Below are 21334 nucleotides of genomic sequence, written 5' to 3' on the forward strand. Positions count from 1 at the left end.
TAATCAGAGTTACGGAAATAATGGGTAGGAAATAAAAGACATAGTAAGAAAAATACTTGATAATTACACAATAGTACGTAAAGAGAAATGAATATGGTCACGTTTTAATTCATGTTTAATTTGACTTAACAAGCATATTTTATTTTATTTTTGAAAGAGGAAATTTATGAAAGAAAAGGTAAAACACAATTAGTTACATCTGAACGGTACCGGTAAAGTTTTGAAGTTAGTATTAAATTACACTAGGAAATGAAAGGTAAAAATTAACCAGTTGATGTAAGTACGAGGGCTATCGAGAAAGTAACAGACGTTTTGAAATAAATAAATAAATGAAAAAAGTAGCAGAATGAACAAATCAAATTTTATTATATTTATTTGAAAGGTATACACTTTAAGCTATTTTCCCACATAATCACCATGCAAATTAAGGCACTTATCATACCGTGACAAAAGTTTTTTCAATACCGTCGCGGTGGAAATCTGCTGTTTGCGAAATCAACCACTGGCTTACACCGGCGTGCAGTTCGGCGTCAGTATAGCGAGCCATGTCTTAATGGGACATAAGCTGGGAAAAGGTAGTAGTCGCTCCAGTGCCAAATCCGGGCTGTATGATGGGTGATCGAATGCCTCCCACCCAAAACTATCCAAGAGCTGTCTAGTATGCTTGGCCGTGTGTGGACGTGCGTTGTCGTGAAAAAACAACACCTTCACGCTAAGTTTTCCCCGGCACTTGTTTGATGATGAATTTCAATTGGCTTGTGTTTTTCTTTGCCAACAAAAACCTAATCGCAGAACGCACCTCGCAAGAGGCGCGATTTTCTATTGCAGAACACATTGTAAAACGTCACAGAAAGCACAGTAAGAGCGCCACAGTCCTCACGCCACCACAGTTGGATGCGTACTGAATGTGGTAACGTCCTGTCACTAAGATGGCGACTCTAGCCCCGCCTACTGCCGCACTAGGCCAAAATGTCTGATACTTCCTGGTTAACTCTCGTAATAAGATCGTTCTGGTAAATAAATAGTAGGACGTATTACAAGGTAAGTTTGGTATTGGATCATATATATTAATGTATTTCAATTAAAAGAAATTCTTTGTTCATTGTATTTATTTTACGTTCGTGTATTTTATCTTTGTAGAGAAGTAACTAATACGGATGACCGTGCACGGATAAAGAGACCACGATCTAAAAATCCATTTTCACGTCTCAGTTCATCGCGAAACGAAAGTAGCGTTGAAAGATCACCTCAGTACACGGGACTCTGAAGAGAAAACGCATTTCAGGTAAGCTGTCCAGATGATAAGTACTTTTTGAAGAATCAAGTGATACTTAAAGTACGTAAAAAGAAGAAGAAAAAAGATGATTCGCTTTTTTTCAGCGGCTCTGTTGAAGTCGTCGTAGTACTTGCCTCCTTTATCAACTTAACTATTTACCAAAGATTCTGAGAGACGGCTGTAGGAAAGTTCTCTTGCATCAAAAAGAAGAAACACTTATGTATAACTCAAACACTTGCTCATGTTGTCATTATACAGTATCTGTACACAAAAATTCCATATATTATGTAAAATATTCAGCAGGTGCAATATATACATTATATATTGACTGTTTTAAGGAATACTATATATATGTATAAATATATATGTCTATATAATTATATGCTTTATACATCACTTGTTTATAAGATGTAAACATGAATCTCAAAAAAGATTTAAAGGTGCAGAGATCTTCATATTTTGTTGAACGTACTGAGTATTTTTACTTCTATTTTTGACAACAAGTTTTGGTTTGACCTTCGTAATACGAGAGAGGGATTTAAAAACCATGGTCATGTAATCATTGGGGTTCTATTCTAAACGATAATTCTTGGAAATTTGTATTATACATGGTGTCTCAAAACAACAGCGACAACGTTTGGAAGATGATTCCTCACACCAAGATAAAACAAAAAGTATAAACCAACCTGGATATACAAATCCGTCATTTCGGAGTTATGGGCTACCGAAAACATGAAAAAAATTAACTGTAAAGATCCATAGCTCCAATTCTATGGGACCTACTCTAGTGGGGTCAAGACTTAACTTATAAAAAAACTAGTATGTGCCCTATCCAAATATCCATGTTTTATAATCCTGCGGTACATCCGCAACAATTTTTATAGAGGAAGTCACTTCAAATTATATGCCTGTAGCCAAACTCCCTCTGTATAAGTCGTTGCGGAAGTACCGCAGGATTCTGAAACGTAGATGTTTGGATAGGACACATACTAGTACCTAAGTGAAGTCTAGACCCGACTATGGTAGGTCGCATAGTTTTCCGTGTTACGTACGTTTAAAGTTCATTTTTTTTTTTTTTTTTCATGTTTTCGGCAGCCTATAACTCGGAAATGACAGATTTCTGCACACAGGTTTTTTTTTTTTTTTTTTTTTTTTTTTACTTACCTTGGTGTTAGGAATCATCTCCTAAACGTTGTCGGTGTTGTTTTGAAACATCTTGTATAAGTATATGTATGTTAAAATGTCTTGTTATACTTACTTGTTTCTGTCATGATGTTCAGCAGCATAGTGCTGAGAGCTATTTTCGGAATTCGTAATAGCGTTACTGCCTCTAGCATTTTAGCGTTGGGTTGATAATATGTTAATTTGATATTGATACTGCATTTTTGTTCTATAAGTTATTTATTTCGTTATTTAATGAGTTATAAACTGAATATAATATTCGAATAAGTTTTCTATGCACTTTGCTTTGCATAATAAAGAGAATGTATATTATGAAACATGTTCAATGAATTTGACAGTATGGTTTGACTTGGAAGTTTTATACCAGTATATTGATCACCATACCATGTTGTTCTATGAAAAGTGAAAATGTTTCTGTTGTAAATTATTTTGTTAAATTTTTGATTTTTTTTTTTTTCGTATATACAAAAGCACCTATGTATAGAAATTCTTAATTTTATTTTTTCGTGTGATGTTCACTGTGTTAATTACCTTACTGGAGCTAATGACTGAACTCAATTTATGATCGTAATCTGCACAGCAAAAAAATGGTGTTGAAACAACACAAAATGACTACCACTTTAATGTGTTACTTATGTGTTAAATCGACACCCAGAACACCGCCTTCCGAGCATATCAGAAATAACTACTTATTGGCTATGAGAGTTTGCATCGGTTTGTATTGTCTTGTATAAGCAAAGCTTTTCACAGTATATTTCACATTTATACCAAGTAACGAATAACGTATTATGCTTTCTGTAATCGGTCACAAAAACAGTTTTGTAAGCCTGTGAATTGTCTGACAACAGTTACATGAGAAGCAGTTCCGCCATCTTTTGTTCTTATATGCTAGGACATAACAGTTACGTGAAAAGCGGTTCTGCCATCTGTTGTTCTTATGTACTAGAACAAGAACAACAGATGGCAGAACTACACTAAAGTGGTAGTGATTTTGTGTTGTTTTAACACGTCATTATTTGCTGTGTGGAATTCAGATACTTTAAGATTCTGCTTGAAACATACTATAACTCATATTTTCAATACAATATTTTACTTTCGTTTTGTTAAGGTAATTCATGATTGTCACTCAGATTATTCCTGTGCAACTTCTGTGTTCCGCATCAAATTGTTTCTATTCATCGTTCAGGAACATTGTCCTGTATCAGTGGTGGTTATAATATGATACAAGATGGGATATATAACTTTTCTAAATCTTTATTACATGCTTACATATCAGTATATTCTACCAGGAGTAGTATAAAAAAAATAGAGAGGATTTTTAGTGGCTAAAATATGTTTTTTTTTTAATTTTTTTAAAGAAAAAAGAACTCTTTATTATAATCATAAAAATCGGGAAAGCAAGGAGACACTAACCAGTGATCTTAGATACTTGTTGAGTTTTGATGGTAACGAACAACAAAGCATGTTTTAAAATTATCCATTCAACATATGGTCGATCATCTTAATGGAAACGACCATTGCCCATTATGGCAGTCAAGCGTGGATATTTGAAGAACGGGATAATAGCAGTTATAAAGTTCTCGTAAAGTAACCAAACTTTTACAAGAACAGTCAACTCTCCCTTAACCCCTTACCGTATGCCGTGCCATATATGGCACATCCCCTTTTTTCACTTTAGCTTTTGTGTAATTTATCAAAGACGCCAAATGACTGTTTCGTCTGCTGTGTGAGATATTGACGTCTATGAATAAGAGATTTTGGTGTCACCTGGCATGTACTTTGTGAGTTGTATTAGGCGATTAAACGTTGACATGTGGTTTTTGTGAAGCAGTGGATTTTTGTCAGTGAATTTTTGCGATACATTGTGCGCACTTTTCTCAAAGAACTAAGAGTATAGTATAGATATAGTAGCCCTTTAATATGGTATAGATATTACAGCATGAAGTGATATATATGGCAAGATCTTTTCCCTGTACACTTCTAGGAAAGTTTATCTTACTGCATAGTGTGCCATATACGGCACATACTTATTTCTGGTCGGAATTAAGTGAAAAATCTAAAATTCAAGTTTTAATTCATTTTTCAAGGTCCCATATGAGGATTTCCAGTACTGATTTTTTTTTTTTTTCGCTAAAAGAAAATCATGCAGAAAGGGGTTAATAATGTTACCATAGAATGACAACACTGCAACTGCTTCGATGCAGTTTGTGTCTGGGTAAGCGTACAATAAGTGCAAACAGTGTGAAGTGGTCGTACGAAACTGTTGAACGCTAGGCTTCATCGCCCGCCACGATACCCTTTAGCAAATTGTCGTCTCGCACTGCAGTAGCCACCCAAAAATCCTCACAGTACTTTTTCCTATTGGCTTTTTGCTGTTCTGTCAAAAATGGGATGCATTTTGCAAACCACGTACACACTTTCTTCATGTTTCATGTCTTTGGTTAAAAGTGACCTAAACTTTCTTTTAAACTGAAGCATAATTAATAGCTGCTGCGTGGTTATATTCTATCAGATCTCACCAGTGCACGAAATTTCTCCATATTTTCCTTAGTCCTTGACATTCAAAAGAATTCCCATCGTGCATCATTCCCAAGAGTTCTGCGTCCATATTCGAAGCGGCTCTACCATTGATACATTTGGATTCTTGGTTACATTACCACACAGTGTCCTTACCATCTGCAACATTGGTGAAAGATTTATCCAATTTGTAACAAAACTTTATATTACAATGTTATTCTGTTTCGATGCATGTGTCCCGTACGACGACTTCATACACTACATACATTTGTCGCAGGCTTACCCACATACAAACTGCATCAAACCGGTTTAAATAGGCACTAATAGGATGCTTGGACAAAGCTTGTACCCACTTTATCATACTACGGTAACATTGTTAAGGGAGTTGACTGTTTTTGTAGAAGTTATTATTTTTTTAATTTTATTTATTATTCAATTCCCGATCAGAGCTTTATGGGTTCATCTCGTACATTACGTTGACACTACATGTACACTCATGTCCAAAATGATTGTCGCATATCTATAACTGTCTTCTTGTAAGAATATAATTTGATAATGATTTTGCAAAGCACTTTTAATACTGATACCATGAGTAGAATCAGGAAATGTATATTTGTGGTAAATTTCATAGGAAAAGAGTTATAAATACGAAAATTATGACTAAAATAAAATTTTGTTAAACGGACAAGAAAATTTTATTTTCGTTTTATTGTTCTTATTTACTGCTCTTTTGACATGAAATTTGCCACATACATGTCTTTGCCGATTACACACATACAAACATTGTAAGAAATACCGGGCGAGTTCGTTATCACATTATATTCCTAGAACAATATATTTATAGACATGCGACAATAATTTTGGACATGAGTGCACACTTTCTGCGCTCTTGTAAAAAGTACCAGTCTTTATAGTGCAACACAAAAACTTCGAATTGCTGACTTGAAACTTCATGTATTGTGTATATATATTTACCAAGTATTGTACCACATATAAACATAAATTCAGAACACATGCTTGTACATGAACAAATTCAAAATATTTTACGTTTTTGTGCAATAAATATTTGTTTTACATGCCTACACCAAAATTACGCATTTTTGTGTGCAATAAAATTTTGGACATTACATCACAACTGCGCGTTTGTCAAAAATACTAAGCCTGGAAAGCTTTATTCTATGACCTAAAATATAAGTTCTGAATCATCATCATCATCATCATCATCTGTCATTTATCAGGCGTAAAAAGAAGTATGATTTATTGTGCTATGTCAGAAGTGAAAAGGTTAAACAATTGTAAATTATCCAAGGAGATATAAGTAATTTGTATTTGTAGACAATCTGGTGTATCAAACCTAAAGTAATATCCAAAGGTTAAATTTAGAACGTTAGTGGATAAAGAAGCAAAGCGTTTACAAACTAGCCAAGAGTACAAGACGCAAAGTGTCATGGGGCATTTGCAGAACTGACACATATAATTTATTTCAAATAGTAATAAATAACTGCATTAAGAAGCACTTCAATAAAATTGGTGCAACTTTTCTTTTTCATTGTTTAAAAATCCAAAATAAATATAGAACAAAGTCAAAATTAAAATCTGGAAAACTTTACCGTTCTCAGAACTTCAAACTTTTGAACCTGTTATTTGCAACTGAGAAATGCAGTCTCGATCAGAGTTCTACAAATGTTTAACATACATTTCGCTCCTCTAAACATCTGAACAAATAGTACTTTCTAATTTTGTGGGACACTGTGTTCTCCAAATTTTAATTTTGTCTTTTGTTTCAATATTAAAAAGAAAAAGAAAAAATAAAATGGCGCAAAGTTTGCTTTGAAAGATTATCGAGGAAAGAAACCATGTACGCACCATACATGTTAATTGTTCTTTTTTGTGAGTTTGGTAACTAAGTACATGTTACTTCAATCAAAAGCAAACGTGAAAGTCATACACAGTAAACACATATTTGTGAGATTACTTGAACATGTAAGTAATCTTTGCTGTATGCAATTGGGAAAGAATTTTGATATTATATTGACCAAAATATATTCGGAGACGATACAGTCTGATTTTTTTAATCTATTGACGATCAGAGATGCCATATCTATGTATTTAAAGGTTTAGTAGAAATTAATAATTTATTATGGTAGTGTGAGAAAGAAAGACAGAATTCCATCAAAGTAATGGGAAATATGGTTATATATATATATATTTGAATAGTATAAATATTTATAATTTCAGTATTGTCTTCGTTTTGTGTAGTATGTAATAGGAACAGCAGGTGAATTATCTTTGACAATAGCTAGAATTATTGAATGGTGCTGAAAGTCTGCTGATTTCAATGAGCAGTAGTTGAAATATCTTTGCTAATAGCTAGGTCACTTGATTCCAAGGAACAGTAGTAGTTGAATTAGCTTTGATAAAGCTGGGTTTACTTGTGTGGTTCTGAAAATGGGTTGATTCCAAGAAACAGTAGTTGAATTATCTTTGATAATACCTAGGTTTAGTTGAGTGGTTCTGAAAACCCACTGATTCCGACAGACTTCGTCAACATATCATCATCATAGGTATTCTCCTATTATTGATATGTCACTTGCCACAACTGAGAAACTCCTATGAATCACGATTTTCAACTAAACCTCTTCACATACGATTTTTCTTCGAATACTGTTTATCAACTGTAGCTTCCTTCACTCCCTTCCTCTCTTGTGTGCCACCTTACCCTCTACCACGACCCTCATGATACATTTCCTTCTCAGCTAGTTTCACAACCACTTTCTCTTCCGTTTCTCAATTACGTCTAAAATTGTTCTTTTCTCCCCCACCATTTTTAATATTCTCTCATTCATTTTCTACTGGATCCAGCTAATTCTTTCCATTCTTCTCCACACGTACATTTCGAAATTTTCTAGTCTTTTTTTCATCACTTTTGCCCTTCTACATAGGACCTACGTGTTTTCTTTTTCCCTTGTGCTATGCACAGCTAACTAATTAAGCTAGGTTGCCTTGCTGCAAGAATCTTGTAGCTGTCATTTTAAAAAAATCTTGCAACCCTACAATATTTCTCCATGTAAACATAATCTTGACAGGGACATGCATCAATTTTTTTTTCATTTTGCAAGAAGTCAAACCATGTTCAACTTCTTGGCTCGTCTTGCTTGCTATCTGCTATCACCCTCCCACTGACATAAACTAAAAAAAGAGTTTCGCCGCTTCCGGAACAGTGGACAGATTCTTCACTATTTGTCCACTAGAGTGCAGTGCTGCATAAGCGGGAATATCTTTCTTGCTTTCAGAAAGTTGTATAAACAGTAAATAGAAAGACGGGGTTGCAAGATTTTTTAATGACAACTACAAGATTCTTGTAGCATGGCAACTTACCTTTACACATGACATCATAATGTATCTTTTTTAAAATACATTTATTTTTTCACTTTTGATTGAAAACTAAAGATGAGCACTCTCAGTTAACGACTATTTGCTCTTTCCATTTTCATTCATAAAATACTTCTTCAGCAGCAAAGAATCCGCGTGGTGGCCATTCGAGAACTACTATTTTACTGAACTATTATTATCAAAATAAGAAAGAAAAAATTAGTGTACTGATATCTGAGTTTACTGACTGCTCCTATTACAAAAAAAAAAAAAAAAAAAAAAAAAAAAAGCTTGTTAAATTTTAGTTTCTGTTCGAAAAAATGTAATCCCAGTGATTTTGGAATGAAACGTATTATAGAAAATAGTCACTTTCAAGGAAATTTAAGTGATCACTTGGAAAGTAGAATGAAATGCTAGACAGATTTGGTCGTTTATTAGAACAGTTAGTTATTCTGTCATTCAGAGTCTGTGACAGCCATAGATCAAAGTTTTAAAATATTTTATATGAGTCTGCTATTTGAAAAAATGGACGTTTGTACAAAGAATCGTATATAAATGTACATTTTATATTAAATTGTATTGAGAATTCAGTAATGTCCTCGATACTGTAGATAATCAGAATTGTAGACGTTATCTAGATATAGGTTGGTTATCTGTCAATAAGTTTGCGAATTTTGAACATGTGACGATAGAAAGCAGATAAGTCGCTTACTTTTGTATAGTTGTTAGTTAATGTATTATTTTATAATAGTTACTTTTTGAGGGGCTAATATAATATGTCTTTTCTGATAATTTATGTTCCTGTACGTTATAAAACTTTTGCCATTTTATATGTACATTGAGTTATCCAACGTTGCGTTTGTTCGTTCGAAAATCATCTGATTGTCTATTCTTGTCTGTTCCAAAATCATTACCTTTACTTTCATATGGGTGATGTGTGTTCTATATATATATGTACGAGGGCCATCCAGAAAGTAAAGAGCGATTGCGCGGCGCTGACCCCCCATCTCTGCGATCGCGTACGCGGCAGTTAGATCCTTCCTTCACTTCAGTGTGAGCCGAATCTTAATGTTGTGCAGTCACGCTACTTGTTTTTGCAGTGATTCAAAATGGCGGCGCCTATTGTGAAACTCTCCAACTACTTCGACGCGCCATCCAGAACAAAAGAGACAAGTGTTGTTCCATGAAAATGCCCTACTCATGCATCAACACGAACATAGCAGGAATTTCATTGTCTAAAGTGAAAAATCTTTTGTCATTCTGCTTACAGCCCTGACTTGGCACCAAGTGATTTTTACTTATTCCCGAAGCTTAAGGAATTGTTGGGTGGAAAACACTTCGCAAACGATGAGGAACTGAAGCAAGCAGTGACAGCTTGGCTCAATTCTTTTATGGTAGATGAGTATAACATCGACATTGAAAAACTGGTCCCACGTTAGAACATGTGTTTTGACAACTATGGCGATTACATAGAAAAGTAGAGTAAGGTCGTGTGGCTTTGTAAATAAAGTTTTGTGTTGATATCTTTTGTTTTTATTTAACCATGTCAAAACGTACTTTACGTTCTGGACGACCCTCGTATATGCTTGATCTAAGTATGCCAAATACAAAAGCTAGCAAACCAGTTTTTTCAATTTTTTTTCTTTAAACAGTGGTAGCGTAGATAGAAGTGTAGTCTGAAGACAATTTACTTTGTTAACATATTTATACTTACACCATAGTTTTACATATGTACGCAGTTTTTTATGAAAATACGGGAACAAGTATTGGAATATGTCATATTGTGTCTAATTTAAATTATATTCTAAATTATGGTAAATACTCTCTGTGTCGACATATAAAATTAAGTTTATTTTCTTAAGTACAAATGTACAGAGAAATTATCATTTAATAGTAATATATTTGTAACTTTTTGGTTTTTCTTCGTGATTCCGAATTATAAAAAATGAAACTTTTGTTAGATTTATAAAGCAAATTAAGTGTGTTTCTCTTAATGATCTTTATTCAAAGAATTAAGTATTCAATGTAATTGTCTTCTTATATTCAAAATACACATGGTTTGCATTATTCTCAGCATTCGGACTCATCAGCTTTTTTATAAGTTTCCACTGTATCACCGTGGTAGTACAACAGTTGGAAACCATAAAATACTTTTTTTTTTTTTTAATTTCTATTGATCTTCGTGTATGAGGAAAAAAACTGAAAATTCCCAGCGAAATTCTTTTAAGAAAATAGATTTCCACAACGCTTTGAGAAGGTTAGTTTTGAGCATTGGCAAAATCAGCTCTTTCTGTGGGTTTGCTTGTAGTGAAACAATAGCCGCCACTTTCGTTGTTATTTCAGTGGCGACTCTCCAGGGGAATCACATCGAGATTTTTTTTTTTTTTTTTCTCACAAGCTAAGGAAAGAAGACAATTCATGTGTGCAGCTTTCTGAAGCTGTATGAATCCTTCTTCCTTTAGTTCGTAACAATAAAATTTAAATTTTCATCAATGTAACTTTCCTCACCAGTCGTTGTCACCATGCTATTGAAAATATTACTAAAAATAAATACACATTCTCTATTTAAATGTTGTCGTTCCTATACGAAAAAAAAAGCAGGTCCTCTAAAAGACGAAGAACATCGATAGATCTATATAGTTCTCGGGCAATCAGCCAAGTGAATTCCACGTCGTCCAACGTTTCGAGGACTGACAGTATTGTTCTCGTCTTCAGGGTAAGTATTGAGAGACCAGAAACAAAAGCCTTTGTTATACAGATGCTGGTAAAAGGGAGGGGGGGGGGCGGAGTGTGATTGGTTAATGGCGACGTCCAATCATGGTCAGTCTGTGGCCTCAATTGTGATTGGATGGTTGGCTGAGTTGGTTAGCAAGGCTTTGATTGGTGTTCTGTATAAGTTTTCTTCCAATGAGGAAAAGCCATATTTGGCTCAGTTGAAGACCGGTAGATCAATATTCAGTTACTGTTTCATCTATAGGTCTATGTAAATGAAAACAAACTTCCATCTCTGTGGCTGGCTGGCGAACGGTTGTCTTCGAAATCTCTTCACTTATTGATATAAAATTTGGCAGAATTATTGTTCTTAGTTCTTAGGCAATCGCTAAAAAAATAATTTTGAAAGCTTCAACAGCTAAATGGCTAAATTAGAAAAAAGAAAAATAGAAATACGCTGACATTCTTACGTTAGGTATATTTCTACACGCTAAAAATGTATTAGAAATCTGAACATAATTCATATCGCGTAATTTCTACTAAAGACAGAAAGTTACAGAACACTAAAAGGAGGAGTGATGATTCTTCTTGTTGGATAACTAGCAAAGTAGAGTGTAATTTGGAATAGGTAATCGTAAGGAAAGAAAGTATTTTTTTAAAAAAGTAATATTAAAAGTTGTAGATAAGAATTCTGAGAGAAATTTGTTAGACTGGAGATTCTAAAGAAAGCTTAGAAAAAAGTTCTTAATTTAAATGAGATCTCATTGTAGGGGGAAAACTGCACAGCATTCATATAAAATATTAGAATGAATATATATATATATACTTTACACATGTGTGTGTAAACGTGTGTTTGTGGTTTCGTGTTTTTGTGACTATTGCTTTGCTCCTTTACCCAGTATGTCAAAGCTGGTACTAATGGTTTAACTTCATTTAAGTCTCGGTACTAAGTACGTCTTTAGCTTTATTGGTTTGAAGATGATGAGATATAACACCAATAGTTTTAATAATAGGGGAACGTTGTATCTCAGAGAAAGAGCATGTACCGCTGATTGAATACCAGGTAATATATGACGACTGCATGTTGAGTTAAAATACAGAGGGATTGCATTGCTAAATTAAAGAAGTCATTTTCATTTTTAGTTTTATTTTAAAAAATGAAGTAAAACAAAAATAACAAAGGAGATACACAGTGATCCATTACAAATCATACGAATTTAGGATTTTACAACTTAACTTTGGGCTTGTACAGGTACAACCCTTCTTCAGACTGTGCTGCTAGAAAAACGCGAAGTTATCTTATACTTAAGAAAATGTAATAACTTTAAAATTTTTGGACCAATAACTTGCATTGGGGGAGAAAAAAATGGCTATTCCGATTAGAGTATCTACTTCCATATCGATATTACGGCTGAATCCCTCATGTGATCAAACTCCTAAGTGCTCCGATCATTCTTGCCAATCGAAGTAAAAAAAAAAAAAAAAAGTTACATACCTTAAGCTTTGTAATAGCAGGCGACACGAATTCCCACTGAACACACTGTTGGATAACGTAGAAAGACCCGAGCTCAGGGACGTTCGTCGCTTATATACTGAGGTCGTCCCACGCATTTCTTTCACTTTCTGACGCAGCTCTAGAGCTGATGTAACGAGCTTGCACGAGCCTTAGAGGGTTTTTTACGCGCATGCCCAATAGTGGTCAAGACGTCTAATCTCTATGAGTTCCCCCATCACTCTGGGGAAGATGCATTTCCTTTCTTTTAATTAATACATTTTTACTTTAAGTTTAATAATGTTTGTATTTGTTCAAGGCAGCTTATGTAACCTAACTGATGCCTATTGGTATTAAAGCACTCTGTGATTTGGGTAAATCAAAGCCAGGTTCATGCCAGTAATACATGCGTGTGGTTCGGCGTCAGGGAGACATTTGATTGTTAATACAATTACTGCTCCTCTTGACCCGGTTCCTTCTCTGCCTTCTCTGCACTCACATAAACAGAAAAGCGCAGGGCGACTTACCCCATGTCTTGAGTCCGGCCTTAGGACTTGACGAACCAAATCTGTGTAACAATCAAACATAATTTTAAGTTTAGATCAGTAGTTATTCCACGAAACGTTTAATTTTAAAATTACAGCGTACTCCCTGACATTGTACACAAAGCTAAATTTCCATAGCGAAGCACTAGAGACCGGATGTGAAAATAAACAGGCAAATAGACACTTAGTTAAAAAAAAAAAAAAAAAAAAGGACTAAAATGTAACTCGAAATAATGAAAATACATACTCAATACAATTAAAAAATTAAATTCAAGTCAGATGATGTTCAAAGCATGTAGAAATATACCTACCTGTTTGTTAATATCTTCTTTTATAGACGAAGTGAACAACTGAGCAATTGCTGTACTATTTGTTTTTGGCAGTTCCTCACATGCTAAAAGAAATATTTTGGACTGTTGATCGTGTTCGATTGTACCGTATACAACATTAGCAAGGAACTGTCCCACGTCATCAGTCGTTTTGACAAGCGAAACCCACTTTCTTCATTCACTTCTCTTAATTCTTTCAATAACAGTCTACGTAATTTTTGCGCAGTGTTGACTACATGTTCACCTGTGTACTTTAACAAGAAAAACGCTGCAAGAGGTCATTTTATGATTTCCACAGAGGTATACCAGCTTCTATGAATGCTTTAGACAAATCTGCAGAAAACTAAGGCCCGTAGTAGCGTACGAGGTATTCAGTGAAGGGTTTCCTAATTTTTGTGTTCCATTTGACGCAGATTTATGTTTGGCAGTTTCTAAGTATTGTGTAACTTGATTTTTTTTTTTTCGCAGAATTTACTGTCTTTTCACATAACTTGCAATAACAGTCAGTTCTAAATACATCACAATCAAAGATCTTCACGTAATTATTCAATTTACTACTCAAAGATATGACTTCCTTAGGCATCTTGGAAAAAAATTATTTTACTCACATAACCACGCATATACGGTATCAGAAACTACACGGCCGATCACAAGACAAACACTATGGTGAAATGAAGACTTAAAGACCGTTAATTCTTTTGAGCATCACCGTTCAACACCGTTGCAAACAAGAGGAAGTGGGAGGAGAAAATTTGGGTTGTACTGTGTAATTGTTTTCGACAACATTCTTTTATTGTAGCAGGATGAAGCGTGATCTTAACCTTCTTGGAAGAGGCAGAATCCTCTCTTAAAATATAAAATTATATATTTTTCCCAATGAAGTCTTCTTTTGAAGAAGAATTAGGCACTAAAGCAATTATTTAGGCAGGAAAAGGCGAAATAAGAAAAATAAAATTGGCTTAAATTGAAACTATAACCTCCATATAAACTTGAAAACGTTATTTTTGATCATATCTTTAACATTAAAGAATAGGTATTTTGCCTAAGATCCGGTCTCTACGAAGCACAAATATAAGTATTGTTCGATCTGTGTAAAATTTTTCTACGGACAAATATTTGGAAGAGGTTTTGAAAGATGAAAGAGAGATGTGTATTATTTTGGACGTAATCGTACACCACACCCTTATGAGTATCTTAATATGTAGTGAAACACATTTACCGGATGAAACTTTGACTGTTTTTGGACTCAAGTCAGCCGAATGTCATGGAGAAATGCCAAAGAAAAAATCCATTGAGACACAAAAATATATTTTTTTTTTACTTGTAAGTAATTAAAGTAATTTTTGTGTTACAGTACAATCGCAAATGTAACTTTTAATTTTTTTTTCACACACACACATCTTCAATGATTCATATATATATATAATATACAAGTAACACACTCACATATTTTCACATTTTCCTGTATGTATATACACGAAACTAGTACGATATTGTTTTAAATTCTTTGTTAGTAAAACATAGGAATTTTGTTGTTAGTTAGTTGTTTCAGATATCATATAATTGTTTACTTTATTATACTTTGTTATAAATAAACATATTTATTTTGTACGAGTGTACATATTTTGTATTTAAACTATAATGTTACATGCATTATAATAATTGTAATGCACTATTAATTATTTTCACACACAGCATGTACAGGGTAATTTTGTTTATACATTTGGGTATGACGCTTTGAGAAAAAGCCAGTGTAAGTTGGTCACTTAGGTGTTACAGAAAAATCCAACTTACGCAGATGGCCGCTTGAGATATATATATATATATATATATATATATATATATATATATATATATATATATATATATATATCCACAGATACAAGGCCATATTGTCAAGTTAGGGAAGTGGCTATGTTCACAGGTTTTACTGTATCTGATGTGTTAAATGCAGAGTACAGTGTTTAATGGTGCCAATGTATATTTATCTTTTGTTATTAATAATAGTTTGTAAATATTATATACGCATTACTGATAAAACAGCAAATCCCTATATTTAGTATATTCCATAGGTAAAATGTGAAGAAACGTGGGGACACGGTAGCTCAGTGGTAGAGCGTTCGCTTCTGGTGCGTGGGGTCCCTGATTCGATCCCAGCTCGCGCTAAATGGGCTTTGTATGGGCAAACATCCCGTTTCCTCCCACTTCATTCATTCCACCATTGCATTCATTTCTCATCATCACCGTCTCCTTTAGTCAAGCCGGTAAAATCGTGGGACATTAATTTTTTTCAATGTGAAGAAACATTAATTCAATAATTTTGACTTACCAATGTTGAAAAAGTAAAATACAATTCTGTAGATTGAGGAAATGTTGGGTCCCTTAATCTTCCTTGGATTGAAGAAACGGAAGTCATTATCAAGACAAAAGAAATTTTAAAAGATAGTTCTTCAGAGAGTAATTGTAGAATTGTGTAAGAAACTAACCAGGTGTGCAGTGTAGACATATAAAACAATTCAATCATGTATTATGGAGACAAATGCCTATGTTATGACAGGAAACATTAGCGGTTATTCAATATATTATATATATGAGGATTAACCTAAAATTAAAATTTATTCGAGGGTGTGTACATAGAAGAATTAACACAATCATAATTAGAATTTTTCAAATTGTGTTCAAGAGAACACATAGCTACTTGATATTGAATAAAGAACACATTTTGAAATTTTGTGTGATACATTTACGTTCACAAGTGTTCTACGCCTCGTGAGAGCCTTCTTTCTCTCGTCAACCATAGGTTGGTGAGCAACATGGAAATTTTAAAACTTTTCTCTTCCTTGGAAGAACTGTTTTATACTTTGAAAAGCTCTTTTCTTCGTAACTGCATCTAGATGTTCCATCCTTCGTCTTCCTCTTCCTGGTTTTCCTTTTGCCTTTCCCTCTATCATCACGGTGATCCATTTGGAGTGTCGAATAAGATGGCCAAGCATACTGTTTCTTCTTTTTCATATTATCTTCATGATCTGTCGTCTTTCATTAATTTCCTTTAGTACGTCTTCATTCCTTTTCCTTTCGGTCCATAATAATGCGCAACATTCTACGCCAACACCACATTTCAAATGCTTCCAGCTTGGATATTTCAGGTTTTCTCAATGTCTACGTCTCTGATCCGTACAGCCCCACGCTCCATACCAGTGTCTTCATAAATCGTTTACGAACGTCCAGGGACACATTTCTTGATGTCAGTAGTCCTCTTTTCCTATTGAATGCTTGTTTAGCGTGCGTTATTCTTGAACTTATGTGTTTTTCACTTCTTCCGTCCAAGGATATTAGACTTCCTAAATAGGGGAACGTCTTAACGTCTTCGATTTTCTCTTCCTCTAGCCATATGTTTGTCTTTTTCTGTCCTGCTCTTTTGCACTTTTCTCTTTGGTTTTCTTCTTATCTATCTTCCTTTTGCGTTTTTTACAGTAGGTCGTTCAGGTTTGAAAGTGCTTCCTGCAAATTCATTTCAGTAGCATTTCAATACTCCCCAGACTAGCTTGAACGTGTATGCATCGATATGCACTACAGCTGCGTGGATACGCCCCTGAAAAACCTTGTTTCCTCGAAGGTGAGGATCGACGGGTGACATTATTCAAGGGAAGAACAGGTAAAACGGCTAACCCTATAATGGTGGCAACACTTGATTCACTGAACAATCCGCCCGTAGCACGCCCTTTTGACAGTTTTACTGCTAATGAGAAAAGTTGGTTTAGTTTGTAGTACTATATACCTACCGAATTCATTAACACACATGGCTTTTTTCAATGAAGGTAGCAACCATTGTGGGAAAATTAGTCTCTGACAAGTACTGCAGTTGTAGCTGGTCAGTGAAATAACTAACGATCACATTACACCACTAATAAAAAGCGTCCATCCTCCAATAAATTCCTAATTGCATTCTTATACTAATTTGAGAACGCTGAATCGAATGAAACTTAATGCGTCAATGGGGTCAGGAAATAACATCTCAAATTTGCGATATAAATAAATATAAAAATCCCAATTTTGAGGTAAGGTTTTTCGTGATTCCTTGGATGAATATGTGGAAAAATATCATTAGGTTCAAGATTTTTAAATTACTGTAAAAGCCCAAATAGAAATTTATCTAAGTGTAGAGACTTCTACTATTGGCATAAGTAGTACTTCAAAGGTCCCAACTTTGAGGTCATTTCTCTGGTGACCTCATGGACAGAGAAGTTTCAAATTGTGTCATTGGACTCAGTACCCTCAAATTAATATAAAAAGCGCAATTTATCCAAGCGTGGACAGTTATTATTCGTTCCTTTTCGAGTTACTCCCTCCTTATATTCATAACATACTAGCACATCTGTATAATAAAACTACTTACATTCATTTCGAAGCTTCTGTTGTTCTTTTGAATAACCGTATATGGCAGTGTAAATTCCGTAAGGCACGTAACATTGTTGGAAGGCGACTTCTAAAACTTTATTGGAACAGACCGTATGAAGATGTTTTGGTTTCATCCTCCAGTTTTTAAATGAACAACTTGCAGGAGATTAGAGGTAATGGACTCTAAACATACGTAGATTACTTTGACCTAATTGGTACATAACCTTAGTCAAGGTTACTGAATTAATATAGTTTTCCCCTTTGACTAAGCATTGTACACAAATTCTGTATTTACTGTTTTATTGATAATACACACTCTTACAGAAAGTATTGATTTGTCTTTTTTTAAAATTTATTTCTGTTTATTTTTTAAGTATGAAATATAATGTTCAAATAGTTACTTGAAATATTAGTTACATAATGAATTCATAACATAATTAAAGTCAAGGGAAGAATGACTAAGTGTTTTGTTAAATATACAGAAACAAGGCGAAATGTATATAGAGTATATTGTTCATAGATATGTACAGTATATGGGCAAAAAGATAAGATTGACACAATACACTGTTACTAAGGTAATCCCAGATTCAGTGATGTGTATTTCAGAAATACTGTTATTTATTATTATTTTTTTTTTTTTCATTCATGATTGTACAGTGGACTATAATTGCCAATACCCATTTAGGCAGTTGAATTCGGTAAAGTAAGCGAAAGACTTACATTAATGCCTTAAAAATATACAGTTAGCTAGTCGTCTCCTGATAAAGTTCATTCTATTGGTAGTCAGGTTTCGAGTTACTTCTGTCGGCATAAACTATCTTGAACAAAAATAACAAAAAATGACTTAATTAAGAATAAAATCTGAGCAAAACAAACTTTTATTATTACTAAATTGTGTTACAGTGTCAGTACTGAACCAAAGGAACATTTACTAATCCGTGTTACAGTTTCAGCACTAAACAAAAGAAACACTTATTATTACTAATCTATGTTACAGTTTCGGCACACAGCAAAAGAAACCCTTATTATTACTAATCTGTGTTACAGTTTCGGCAATCAACAAAAGAAACACTTATTATTATTAATCTATGTTACAGTTTCGGCACACAGCAAAAGAAACCCGTATTATTACTAATCTGTTTTACAGTTCCGGCACTCAACAAAAGAAACACTTATTATTACTAATCTATGTTACAGTTTCGGCACACAGCAAAAGAAACCCTTATTATTACTAATCTGTGTTACAGTTTCGGCAATCAACAAAAGAAACACTTATTATTATTAATCTATGTTACAGTTTCGGCACACAGCAAAAGAAACCCGTATTATTACTAATCTGTTTTACAGTTCCGGCAATCAACAAAAGAAACACTTATTATTATTAATCTATGTTACAGTTTCGGCACACAGCAAAAGAAACCCGTATTATTACTAATCTGTTTTACAGTTTCGGCAATATGTCGTTGCCTTTATCAGCCCTGATGTCAGAAAAATTATTATTAGAAATATCTGAATACTCAGTGAATATCGGAACTTCTGTACTCATAACGCGATCACGTGGATCAAAGTCAAGCGTGTTAATCAGTCAGGGCACAAAATTGTTACTAAAACTTGCAGGTAGTATACAAAGTGCATATCATCAGATACGGACGAAGGTCACATCTGTCTGAATCATCATCATAAAAATTCAGGAGTCATTATGAAAAGCCTTTATTAAAGAACGACTTGAAGTGGTATTATCCAACAGTAAAATTGTTTCTCGTGATAAGCTTTGAGTAGAAACCGATTTAAGTGGTACAGAGGACTGTGAATGAAAGAAATATCATTGAGGAACTCTGATGAACAGTCAAATTGATTTCCAGATATCTTGTGCAAGTAAGTGGTACTTCGGTACCTCAAAGAAGTCAATCTGAAACATGATCGTTTCATTGTACACTAAATAATAATAATAATTAAGAAAATAACTGAAACAGCCAGTACATGTACTTAAGTCATTCCTTCCAAAGTAATAGATAAATTATGCATACGTAAGCATTTGTATGTAGTATATATATAATGTATTATAGCTTTTGTTTTCTTCAAGCGTACAAATATAATATAAAATGTGCATAATATATAGAAATACATAGCTGCTTGCATCATATTGGACATACGTTGTAAGAGTATACACAATGTATACAAGTATATGTGTGCGAATTTTTTTTCTCTCATAAAACGAACTCTTGTTTGTAAACTATTAATTATTATTATTATTATTTGCAGGGAATTTTATCTTATTACTTGTGTTCTTTTATTGTTATTTTGAAAGTTGTATAATAGTGTTGTTTTTTCTGCATATGAGAATGAAAAAAATGTATGGGGAAAATATATGTCATCACATTCCTGTTTATTATATTATTGTGTTGAACAGCTTTAAGACTATTGAAAGCTTAAAAAAATTGCTCTCAATTTTATACGGCCGGACCATTTTACAAATTGTTGGTGTAAATAAACTGTATATAGACACAAGTTGCTATTTTTTATTTTTTTTTTTCAGAAACTATACGTAAATACCCTTCCATTGTACCAGGCGCGTTCGGAAAGTAGCCTCCGATTAGTCACTGTATGTGAAATACTGGGGACAGTGCTACCATCTTTGCACAGACGTGCGCGGTAGGTCAGTCTGCATCCAATCGTGGTAGAATAAAGGTTGTCAGATCACTAGTTCTACTTTTGTAGCATCTCAAAATGTGTGCTGTAATAGAAAACCCCGCCAAGTGCAAGGTGCTGGTTTTTTTTTTTTTTTTTTTTTTTTTTTGAGTTGTTTGTTTATTTAAAAGTGAACTAACAAACATTCTTGACGAAGAAAGGAGTGGCAGGCCACCAATGGTCATTGATGAAATCGTTCTGAAAATTGATGGAAAAGTTCGTGAAAATCGACGTTTCACAATCTCGGAGCTTTTCTATGAATTTCCACAAATTTTCAGGACAGTGTTCACAGGCTGGCTCAAGATACAGGCAGGAGACTTTTATGCTGATGGAATTTCTAAGCTGGTGCACAGATATAATAAGTGTTTGAATGTTTATTGAAACTATGTTGAAAAATAAAGCAAATAAGTGGTTTTCAGATGGATATAATAAATTATTTTTTTTTATTTACTTTGGTGCTTCTTTTTTTCCAACCAATCGGAGGTTACTTTCCGAAGAGCCCTCAAAGATATGAATCTTACGGGGGGGGGGGGGAAGAGGAATAGATCCTTTAGATTTTTTCATATTTAAATGTTAATATGCTTGTCTATTAAAACTTAGATGAAGATGATAAAATATTAAAAAGATAAACGAATCTTTGGAGACTACTTCTAGCTGGGATTCTCTACAGCAGAGGTGAATGGCCAAGTAGCAGCCCGCAAGTATTTTCACCTGGCCCGCGGTAAAAATGAAGAAACAAGTATGATTTTTTTTATTTTTTAAACTCCTATAATGAAGCTGGCCATCGTGAAATATCTGAATTAAGATTTGACATATAACTAGG

General features: G+C 33.9%; 1 protein-coding gene across 2 annotated transcripts in view; it reads left to right on the forward strand.

The window, feature by feature from the left end:
* The window catches only part of LOC145680223 (sorting nexin-29-like), an 84571-nt gene extending 63954 nt beyond the window's left edge, over positions 1-20617 (forward strand). Inside the window, exons 14-15 of one of the 2 annotated variants that reach the window (XM_081750541.1) lie at positions 1141-1285; positions 20360-20617. In XM_081750541.1, coding sequence (XP_081606667.1) covers positions 1141-1267 — 127 coding nt within the window. In that variant the 3' untranslated portion in view covers positions 1268-1285; positions 20360-20617. Of the gene's footprint in view, positions 1-1140; positions 19282-20359 lie in introns of those variants that run through there. The other variant, XM_081750540.1, reaches the window with a different exon arrangement.
* Positions 20618-21334: the final 717 nt, after the last annotated feature.

The sequence above is a fragment of the Thermobia domestica genome, chromosome 3 (genome assembly GCF_964235325.1).
Source record: "Thermobia domestica chromosome 3, izTheDome1.hap1.1, whole genome shotgun sequence".
Lineage (NCBI taxonomy): Eukaryota > Metazoa > Arthropoda > Insecta > Zygentoma > Lepismatidae > Thermobia > Thermobia domestica.